Raw genomic sequence first — 11,863 nt, forward strand, 5'->3', positions numbered from 1 at the left:
TGCCTCGGGTTCTCTTTAGTTTCAAACATTTTTATTGTGAAAAGAATAGTAAAACATCATACAGCCATGAGATAATGCCCCAAGTGGGGCAGGGTTCCGAATAAAACATGACATGTCATAAACACAAAAATAACGGTACTACAAATATATTAGCATTTTATACAGGGTACTTGATAGATGAAATAACAGAACATAGGTCGAGGAGAAGCAAGTTCTAGTTTTAAATGGAAAATGCACAAGACCGAAGGCCTAGCAAAGTGGAGGCGTTCATCCATGGCTGCCATGTTTTGATATATGATTCAAAGGTGTCATTTGTGATTGCAAGCAACCTTTCCGAGATTACAATATCTAATAAGATCTGATCTACCATTTGTAATGAGAGTGTTGGTTGCAGCCACTGTCGGGCAATATGTGATCTGGCAGCTTTAGCAATGTGTTGCGCTAGCCGATGTGGTGGATGTTTCTACTTTTGAGGTTTATCCCCAAACAGGAGAAGTGCTGGGTCAGGGCTTAGGGAGGATTCGAGTGCAGTATTAATTACTGATGTGATTCTGGCCCAGAAGTTCTGAACTTTCGGGCAGTACCACCATATCTGTGCAATGTCTCCAACTCTTCCACATTTCCTAAAGCATAGATTGGATTTGGAGGCATCAATGGCGTGGATTTTTGAGGGGGTGATGTATGTACGGTGGAGGAGTTTGTAGTTTGTTTCGATGTGGGAGTAGTGGTTACTTCCCTTTGACAGGGTGGTACAGCACTTGGACCATCTTTCTGGAGTGAGAGTGATCCCAAGGTCTGATTCCCAAGATATCATGGTCCTAAGTTTTTGTGGCTGGGGGGGCTGCGAAAGGGTAGAGTATAATAGGGATATGAGGCCTCCTTCTAATGGTCTAAGGTCGCACCATGCCTCATATGATGAGCGTTGGGGGACAGTTGTGCCCTTTGCACCTATAGATGTTATGAAGTGATATAGCTGCATTGCTGCAAAGTACTCAGACGGAGGTACGTTTGTTTTAGATTTAAATTGGTCCCATGTGGGGATCTTGCCATTCACTACTAAATGTTTTAATTGGGTGATTTCTTTATCTTTCCACCATTTAAAGGCTTTAGGGTCTAGTCCAGGGGGAAACATGGGGTTACCAAATAGCGGGAGTAACAGGGGAATCTTTGTCTGTAAACCTTTCTTGTATCTGGAGTATCGCCATATGTGTAGGGAATGGGCTGATAAGGGAGAGCTATGCTTTATTAATGCAGGCAGGGCCACTAGGGCCTCGGGTTCTCTTTAAGTAGAATTTATGGTGGTCAAAGTGACTATTTCTGTACTGCAGACTAGACAGGGTGGAAAGTTTTGGGTGTGAGGTTTTGGCACTAGTGATCGTAATCAGCTAATTACGAGTACCTGAAATTCTACGTACATTTTCGCAATTACGCCTATACATAATTACGAGTTGTAAATTCAATTAATTTCATGTAGTCATTCGTAATTTCATGCCGACTTCAGCGGTGAATAGCAAGTACATGCTATTGTCACCATAATTGCTACATACTGTAGGTTACGAAGAATAGTGGGTACAAGTCCCAAAATAATTTTTCAAAAAGATTGTGTAGTTTTTGAAAAAAACTATTTTGAAAATGCAGAGGAATTTTTTTTTATTTTTAACTCAGAAAAATGACAGTTTAAGAACTATTTTTTCTTTGCACTTTTATAATCGATTTTCTCAAAAATTCAAGGTTTTTGGTGGCAATAGCATGTAAGAGGGCTTTGCTATTAACCACTAACTACAAGTCGGCACACAATTACGTGAAATTACGAATGATTACAATTATAGATTACATTAATTACGATTTTTCCCAAAATGTTTCTCCTAAAAATAACTTTTTAAAATTTTCCACAGTTTTATATTTAAATCTACTTTGTAAGTTTTTACAGTTTTATTGTTGTTTTTTTTTGCTCAATGACACATTCATTGACGTATGCCAGAGCTAAAATCTATGAACTATTGACCCTTTTAACTCTTTCCTGCTCTCAGAAGCCATTTTCTGCTAGGAAAGTGTTTTATAGTTACATTTCTTATGAGTGAGGGGCACACTGTAGTCTGACCCATTCCTGACTCAGACAGGAACTGCTTCTTACATACCTGATGTATAACTATTCCAGGCAAAGAAAGAAAAAAAAGGAACACAGCATAGTTTGTGTGCTTGGCACTGTACATATACATGTCTATCTCATCATGTCACGTCACCTTGGGGATCCTTTAAACTTTTGATCTGGTTTTGTGTTACCTTTTTATCCTTTCCTTGAGTTCTTCTTCTTGGAAGACAGTTGTGTCATTTTCTTTATGTTCTGCAGCTGTCTTCCCTCCAGATATGGGTGGGTTGTCTGCTCTCGTCTCCCCTGGTCCTGCCGTGCTACCTGACGATGTCTGTTCTGATCCTACTTCCTCTTCCTGTGATCCTACTTCCTCTTCCTCTGCCACAGGTGGGCTGCCTGGTTTGGGGTCAGTTTCCTGGCTGCGTAGCTGGCTAAAGTAAGGGAGGGGATCGTTCTGCAGCTCCTCCAGGGCTTCATGAAACTGAGCGTCATCCAAAAGATTCCTGCAGGAAAATCAGCATATATTTTCATTTCATAGAGACAGTATTTATTCACTAGAGGAGCTATGTTTTGTAAATGGTGGACTGTCACTGTCACCTTCATTTCTTAGTTGATCAGATTAGCATCCTATATTTATGCTCATTTTAGGTATGTTAGCCCAATTTTAATCTGACAGCAGATAAATTGAAAAATAATTTTCCCTTCCTGGACAAAACACAAGGCTCTAATAAAATGAATACAAAGCAGACCAGCAGCTCTAGTGCAGGGCTTTGCAAGGGCTTCCTGCCGTGCAGGGGCGGACGTACCATGAAGCTATCTGAATCCTGTGATACAGGAGGCAAAATCTAGGGGGCGATGTTTGGACAAACAATTTGAGTTTCCTGGCTCCTGCCTCCTCTCCCACCCGCCTTCCTGGCACACACACTACCCTCCTCATTCACGCATCCCCAAATACATTTGACCCATGGCACCTGCCGCGACCAATCAGGCGGGAGTGCTGGAACCAGATCGGCCAATCACAGCTGCCCGCTGCTACTGACTGAGTGTAGTGATTGGCCCAATGACGGTGCTGTAGTCCCGCCCATGAGAGCATCAGCAACAGTTAGCAAAAGGAACAGCAGGTGGCTGTGATTGGCCAGTCTGGTGCCAGCATCCTTGCCTAAATGGATGCTTCCCCTCTGACTGGCCATAATGATTTCTTGCTGGTGAAGGGGATTATATGGGGAGTATATATGATATGAGGTATATATAATGGGATATATATATATATATATATATATATATATATACTATTTGCCCCCTTCCTGATTTCTTATTCTTTTGCATGTTTGTCACACTTAAATGTTTCTGCTCATCAAAAACCGTTAACTATTAGTCAAAGATAACATAATTGAACACAAAATGCAGTTTTAAATGATGTTTTTTATTATTTAGTGAGAAAAAAACCTCAAAACCTACATGGTCCTGTGTGAAAAAGAAATTGCCCCCTGAATCTAATAACTGGTTGGGCCACCCTTAGCAGCAATAACTGCAATCAAGCATTTGCGATAACTTGCAACGAATCTTTTACCGCGCTCTGGAGGAATTTTGGCCCACTCATCTTTGCAGAATTGTTGTAATTCAGCTTTATTTTTAAAGTTTTCTAGCATGAACCGCCTTTTTAAGGTCATGCCACAACATCTCAATAGGATTCAGGTCAGGACTTTGACTAGGCCTCTCCAAAGTCTTCATTTTGTTTTTCTTCAGCCATTCAGAGGTGAATTTGCTGGTGTGTTTTGGGTCATTGTTCTGCTGCAGCACCCAAGATCGCTTCAGCTTGAGTTGACAAACAGATGGCCGGACATTCTCCTTCAGGATTTTTTGGCAGACAGTAGAATTCATGGTTCCATCTATCACAGCAAGCCTTCCAGGTCCTGAAGCAGCAAAACAACCCCAGACCATCACACTACCACCACCATATTTTACTGTTGGTATGATGTTCTTTTGCTGAAATGCTGTGTTACTTCTACGCCAGATGTAACGGGACACGCACCTTCCAAAAAGTTCAACTTTTGTCTCATCGGTCCACAAGGTATTTTCCCAAAAGTCTTGGCAATCATTGAGATGTTTTTTTAGCAAAATTGAGACGAGCCTTAATGTTCTTTTTGCTTAAAAGTGGTTTGCGCCTTGGATATCTTCCATGCAGGCCGTTTTTGCCCAGTCTCTTTCTTATGGTGGAGTCGTGAACACTGACCTTAATTGAGGCAAGTGAGGCCTGCAGTTCTTTAGATGTTGTCCTGGGGTCTTTTGTGGCCTCTCGGATGAGTTTTCTCTGCGCTCTTGGGGTAATTTTGGTCGGCCGGCCACTCCTGGGAAGGTTCATCACTGTTCCATGTGTTTGTCATTTGTGGATAATGGCTCTCACTGTGGTTCGCTGGAGTCCCAAAGCTTTTGAAATGGCTTTATAACCTTTACCAGACTGATAGATTTCAATTACAGTACTTTTGTTCTCATTTGTTCCTGAATTTCTTTGGATCTTGGCATGATGTCTAGCTTTTGAGGTGCTTTTGGTCTACTTCTCTGTGTTAGATAGCTCCTATTTAAGTGATTTCTTGATTGAAACAGGTGTGGCAGTAATCAGGCCTGGGGGTGACTACAGAAATTGAACTTAGGTGTAATAAACCACCTTTAAGTTATTTTTTAACAAGGGGGGCAATCACTTTTTCACACAGGGCCATGTAGCTTTGGAGTTTTTTTTTCTCACTAAATAATAAAAAACATCATTTAAAACTGCATTTTGTGTTCAATTATGTTATCTTTGACTAATAGTTAACGGTTTTTGATGAGCAGAAACATTTAAGTGTGACAAACATGCAAAAGAATAAGAAATCAGGAAGGGGGCAAATAGTTTTTCACACCACTGTATATATTTATCAGCATTCCGGGTGGTGGGGGAGTGGGCGTGGCAGCATTGCATCCTCCAAAGTTTGCTTCAGGTAGCAGGAAGTCTAGAACCGCCCTACTGCTGTCTGTGCCATGGCCTGAAAGCCTGGTATACACATCCAATGTTGATTGGTCAGTGAATGGCCAATCATAATTGGAGATGTGTATGCATACTTGGGTAGGGAGGGTTATAATGTTCTAGGACCATGAATATGCACATGCCTGTCTCAGCCCTGCATGGGTGAAGTTGGCTTTTTGGCCTTTTAATAATAATAATAATAATAATAATCTGAACATTTGTATAGCGCATTTCTCCTGTCGGACTCAAAGCGCTCAAGAGCTGCAGCCACTGGGATGCGCTCAAGAGGCCACCCTGCAGTGTTAGGGAGTGTTAGGGAGTCTTTCCTTGAACTCCTTACTGAATAGATACTTGACCTAGCCAGGATTTGAACCCTGGTCTCCCATGTCAAAGGCAGAGCCCTTAGCCAGTACACTATCCAGCCACCACATTTTTTAGTCAGTGTTGTACCATTTGTTTTTGAAATACAAAAAGTACATCAGAGCAAAGGTCTAGCCAGGTCCGGCCTTTACTTCACCTTAGCAAATTACACCATCATCACATTTTCTATATTCGTAACTATCACAACTTAAATAATCAGTAGTACATTTACATGCAATATCATTTAAGACTCTTGTTGTCATCAAACATAAATGGGTTGCAGCAAAGGCAAGGCTAGGAGGCCAAATCTCAAACTCTTACAACTCTCTGTGCTGGACTGGAGTTTGCATGAGTTGTCATCATGAAATCATGCAAAGTACATAAACGTTCCAGAGATGTCTCTAAAGGATTGTAGACACGCAGAATCAATGGACCCAACGGGCGACACTGCAAGGCATAGTCTGATGGACATGTCTGCAGGCTAGCGATGTGTACGGTTTCTATGCAGTGGGCGGAGGGGCCAGGGCTGTGGAGTCAGATCAAAAATCATCTGACTTCAACTCTGACTCCTCAGTTGATGAAACCTCCTTGCAGGACTATGGAGTGGGTATACAAATCATGCGACTCCATCTCCTCAGTTTATGAAACCTTCTACTACAGGTAGAAAAAAATGCTCTGACTCCTTGACTCTGACTCCACAGCCCTGGGATATACGACGGACAAGCGAGTTTGTGAAGTTAGGTTGTAAAGTAAGCGCTGGGCTGTAGATTGACCAAAGTGACCAACCAGGATGGATCGCTGGGCGTATGTGTACGTCAACATCAAATTCCCATCATGGTAAAATATTATTCCCTCTCAGAGTCTTAGCACTAGTGCTATAGCGGCACTCAAGTCAGGCACCTCGCGGCCAGCGCCGAAAGGACATACTTTGGATTGCTGACCGAGCAGTCATGAGGGGTCGGGGCCTACACATGCTAGGTTCTCAGAAGAGGTGGTCGTTATCGGTCCAGTTTCATCTGGCGTGTGTATGGAGCCCCATACAACCCTGGACTTGCTCATTGGTTAGGGGACAGTTTTTTGTCCAATCCTTCTCAAGGAGAGGCATACAAGCCCTTGTCCTTGTTCTACATGATATAAGCTCTCTGTTGAAGGATGCTGACCTGGTCTCTGCTGAAGAATGGCACTAGTCAGTACCTGATTGCAAGAACTGGATCTCACCTGATCACAGCAGCCATTACGTCTGTAGCCATTTCCTGCATTGCCTTGGTGGGCTTCTCTGGGTGTCTGTCTGGTTCTCCCGTCTCAGGCTGAAGGGTGACAGGTGCTGGCTTCTCTGTCTTCTGCCTGCGGAGACTATATAATACAAACATAAATACTGTCTTCTATTGTTCAAAATTGCCATTGCATAGACTCAACGAAATATAGGTAGAAGTAGGTGGCACCCAACCAATAAAGAGCGACGTACTTGTGGACGTTGTCCCTCCCTCTACCTCAAGGGGCAAAAACTTGGACCAGTGAAGAAATGGACCCAGCACCAACCAATCATGTCAGCTCAGGTGTTGTTGAGTGAGTGATGTAATAGCAGCTGAGCTAGCGTGATTGGTTGGCACTTGTGCTCTCTGCCATTTTGATTGGTTCCCGACTCAAGCTGGCCACTAGGGTCTGGAGTTTCTGTCATTCTTCCAGTAGGAAATGAAAAACAAACAGGAGAGAACCCAGATTCCCTTATGGTGTAATAGGGAAGGCAATGAAACAAAAAATAAATAATTGTCATCTATTAGCCCAAAAAGTTTTTGTTTTCATACTCTAGGCCACATATGTCAAACTTCGTTCTGCGGGCCAAATCTGGCCCTCAGAGCCATTAAATTAAATTTGGCCTTTAGGGGGTTTCCCCACCTTGCTTTATGTTTGGCCCACTCTAGACCACCAGGGAAGCTATATTAAAGATAAAGCCCTAGAACACCAGGGAAGCCATATGGGGAAGAAAGGGGAAAGCACTAGACACCATAGGGAAGTAAGAGTGGTCACTAGACACCAGGGAACTGTATAGGGCAGGGAGGGGTCCATTAGACACCAAGGAACTGTATGGGGCAAGGAGGGTTCCACTAGACACCAGGGAACTGTATGGGGCAGGAAGGGATCAACTAGACACCGGGGAACTGTATGGGGCAGGGAGGGGTCCACTAGACACCAGGGAACTGTATGGGGCAGGGAGGGGTCCACTAGACACCAGGGAACTGTATGGGGCAAGGAGGGGTTCACTAGACACCAGGGAACTGTATGGGGCAGGGAGGGTTCCACTAGACAACATAGAACTGTATTAGGGAGGGAGGACCACTTAACACTAGGAAACTTTGTAAGGGAGGGAGGTGGCCACACGACATTGAGGTTGGCCCTAGACTTAGTAGTAGTGTTCAGTTTACAGCCCATTCAGTTTTTCAGTTCCACACCCCTGCTGTACTATGGAACCAAGCCATGCACACTGATCAGCTGGGATACCTCCATTTTCCTTTGCTCCAGTTCTCATAGCTCCTCCCATATCCCATGTTAGAGATCACATTTAAATAATAATTCCAAAAATGTAAATGTCTTCTAAAAAAATTGGAATTTTTGAGCTCCTTGCATTTGTAAAGTGCTGAGTAACAGGTACCCAGTCAGAAACAAATTGTGAGGCAAGTTTATATTCCATTAAAAGATGTTCAGCGCCACCTTGTGCCTGATCGATGTTACTAGAATTTGTCTTGACAGTCTCTCATTTACAAATGATTCAAGTTACAAAGTTTCAGTGATACAAACGAAGACAAGAGAAAATGACGGGATCTAGCATGGCTTTACACGAACCCTACGTAAAAAGTCGTAACCGTCTTTTAAAGTGGACCCGAACTCATGCACAGGACAGAAGGAAAACAGAGAACTGCTACCTGTGTGTATTTAGAGAGTAGCCTCTAATTCCACCTCATCTGTGACTAATCACAAGTTGTAATTTGATTTCTCCCTGTGTCACCTGACTGCCATGGCAGATAAGTCAGATAAGCTCATGTGAAAGCACAGGGGATTAACCCTATGTCTGCTTCTGTGAAAGCAGGAAGTAGAAACAGTGCAGATTTATTGCAGGATTTGTATCAGCTGTAACAAAATAAATGTTTTTCTGTAAAGGTTATTATGCTGTTGCGTATCTTTAAGAGCAGAGATTAAGTTTTGAGTTCAGGACCGCTTTAAAAAGTGCTTCTATTCATTTGAATGGACAGCGCTTGATTACGTTTGAATGAGAAATACTGCAACCGCCGTGTTTCGACAGCCGTGTGAACCATGGAGCACAAATTCCACAGAGTTATCAGCATTAAAGATAACTATCAGGGAGGGTCAGTGAGTAAACACAGCAGTGAGAAGGAAGTAAACTACACACCATCATTACTGGTCTGACTATAATACCTGGAGAAATCTATATCCCCCATCAGCACCTACAGTCATGAATGATCAGGAACGCTACAATTACAGGCAGAGAGCCAATTATTATAGTATTGTCCTGCTCAGGTCTAACAATGGAGCAGGGGAGGACTGGCCAGGGGGGAAGGGGGGAGATTTCCCCCCAGGCTGCCTCTCATTTAAGGATTCAGGGCTGGCACTGTGCCTGGTGAATTCAGGTTTTTGTATAAGGCAATGTGAAACACTAGGCTGAATGAAGGAAATAAACGCCAAATTACAGAGCAATTGCAGGGCGGGCAAGCTAGTAAATATACACAGCATGCTACAGAGCAGAGGCTTGCCTGCAGGGTCCGTGGGAGAAAAATCTGTCTGGTCTCTCACCATTGTTAACTGCATGTGCACAGCTACATAAGATATTGTCTAGGCCGAAAAGTTTTCGACAGTCCCTAGACTCCAGAAGGGCTGCTTGCAGGACTTGTGTAAGAGATAGAAACCCCGACTGTTGTAACTCAAAATGTATTATGTGCCCCTCCGGTGCCAGTGCATTTATACTTTACCTGTCACGCTGTCCCTCGAGTGTCCTTGCTGTATTTCCCACGTGACTATCGGTATATAGCACGTGGGGCACGTCTGTGATGTCATTTAGGCTGGGGCTGCCGTGAAAACGGGCCTCTAGTTTGTGTTTTCCCCCCAGGCCAAAAGGTCCCAGTCCTCCCCTGCAATGGAGCGAGCACTGACATAATTACTGATATTATTCTATATCATGCAGACTGCAGGGGGATATTTCACTGAAGTGGTGTAATAGAAATCAGAAGGTATAGAGATTGTTGTGAGGTTTACACGAGTGTTGGCTGGACAGTAAGGATGAGCCAGGGAATATTACGAGTTTGGTCTTTCAGCGAATCTCTCATCGATTGTCGCTTAACCCCCTTGGCGGTATGAAAAATACCGCCAGGGGGAAGCGCAACAGTTTTTTTTATTTATTTTTTTTTTTTTATCATGTAGCGAGCCGAGGGCTCGCTACATGATAGCCGCTGCTCAGCGGCATCCCCCCAGCCCCGCCGATCGCCTCCGGCGATAGGCGATCAGGAAATCCCGTTCAAAGAACGGGATTTCCTGGAGGGCTTCCCCCGTCGCCATGGCGACGGGGCGGGATGACGTCACCGACGTCACTGACGTCGGGACGTCATTGGGAGTCCCGGGCCACCCCTCGGCGCTGCCTGGCACTGATTGGCCAGGCAGCGCTGGGGTCTGGAGGGGGGGGGGGGGCCCGCGCCGCAGCAGATAGCGGCGATCGCAAAGGGGCCGGCGGCGATCAGAGTGCTGGCGCAGCTAGCAAAGTGCTAGCTGCGTCCAGCAAAAAAAAAATTATTAAAATCGGCCCAGCAGGGCCTGAGCGGCACCCTCCGGCGGCTTACCCCGTGTCACACACGGGGTTACCGCTAAGGAGGTTAAAGCAAACCTGTGACTTTAAACAGGAAACAAATGAGATACTTACCTCAGAACAGTGAAGCTTCTGGCTCTGAGTCTGTGCAGCTCACCGATTGTTGCTGGGACCCTCATCTTCCTTTTTGCTGCACTCCAGTCTGTGAATAAGCGTGACCGCACTGCGCAGGTGCACAGATCGTATGCGCAGCAACATGGACACGCTCCTGCATGGAGGAAAAAGCCGTGCACCACTGGCTCTGTGCCACAGGCCGTCCCGCGCCTGTGCAGTGTGGCTGTGCTCGTTCACAGACGGGAGCAAATAAGCCAATCAAACTTGAAGTTAAAGAGAAACTCCGACCAAGAATTGAACTTTAACCCCCTTTTACATGAGAAATCTATTCCTTTTCACAAACAGACCATCAGGGTCTGACTGATATTGTGGTGAAACCCCTCCCACAAGATATTCTAAGGGCCGTGGTACTCCTGGCAGTTTCCTGTCTGTGAACCTTGTTGCATTGTGGGAAATAGCTGTTTACAGTTGTTTCCAATTGCCAAAACAGCAAGCAGCAGCTACATCACCTGCCAGCAGTAAAAATGTCACCATGTAATAAATGTCAGAATGTAAATCAGGGATTTAAAAGAATTTACAATGGGCAAACACTGACTAAATCATTTATACATAATTATTGTAAAAATTAAGCACTTTTTTCATTACATTATTTTCACTGGAGTTCCTCTTTAAGTGCAGCCCTGGTTTCCTGAAGATTAAACGGAAGCCAAAACAGTTGTATAGCAATGTACCCGGAACTGGCGAGGACCGACTGATGTCGGTTACCTGTGCTTGCCGGTTGCTTGAGCAACCTGGCAAAAAAAACACAACCACCCCCTCCCCCCACGTGAAGCAGAAAATAGTTACTGAGCCTCCAGCGCCATCTTTCAACCTTCCTGTAGCTTCTAGCGGCTTTCTGAAGTCCTCCGGCGTGTCACCTGACTTAAGTCGGGCCACGTGACACCCTGGGAGCCATTCATGGGTGCTGGAAATCCACTAGGAGCTACAGGAAGGTTAGAAGACGGCTCGGTAAGTATTATAAGCTCTGCAAACCCCCCAAAGCACTGTCCCCAATATCTCCTCATGCATGCTGGTAAGTGGAGACTTCCAGTTGCCTGAGTTCCGGATAATGGGGACTTTGCTGTATCTAGCTGAACAAATGAGACAGTGTTAAAAAATGCAGGAGATGAATGAAACAGATTTTATGTCACAATGACATGGCTGCTGCCGTTTACATTTCACACTTAGAATTGCAGAGCTTAAATTGAAAATAAAAATGTAAAGTTCTATTTACCATTACTAATACACCTACAATTTTCACATACCGGTACATTTATTTTCAATTCAGGTTTGAACTTATGAGATAATTAATTGTATGTGTAGTAGCAATAGGACCCCTCTGCAGTCTCATAAAACTATTTTGAATTTCAGGGGCTTCATTTTTACTCTGAAGTCTACACAGCAGCCATTTCAGAGTGATGTACAATTTGGTTCATTCAGCTGCCAA

The 11,863-nt window shown here is 44.3% G+C and overlaps 1 protein-coding gene across 3 annotated transcripts in view; it reads right to left on the reverse strand.

The window, feature by feature from the left end:
* CFAP65 (cilia and flagella associated protein 65) overlaps window positions 1-11,863 on the reverse strand; it is a 120,726-nt gene that overhangs the window by 39,903 nt on the left and 68,960 nt on the right. For all 3 annotated transcript variants that reach the window (XM_068245996.1, XM_068245997.1, XM_068245995.1), the window contains 2 exons: window positions 6,672-6,806; window positions 2,284-2,595 (listed from right to left, as the gene is read on the reverse strand). In XM_068245996.1, coding sequence (XP_068102097.1) covers window positions 2,284-2,595; window positions 6,672-6,806 — 447 coding nt within the window. The remainder of the gene's footprint in view (window positions 1-2,283; window positions 2,596-6,671; window positions 6,807-11,863) is intronic.

The sequence above is a fragment of the Hyperolius riggenbachi genome, chromosome 7 (genome assembly GCF_040937935.1).
Source record: "Hyperolius riggenbachi isolate aHypRig1 chromosome 7, aHypRig1.pri, whole genome shotgun sequence".
In the NCBI taxonomy this organism is placed as follows: Eukaryota; Metazoa; Chordata; class Amphibia; order Anura; family Hyperoliidae; genus Hyperolius; species Hyperolius riggenbachi.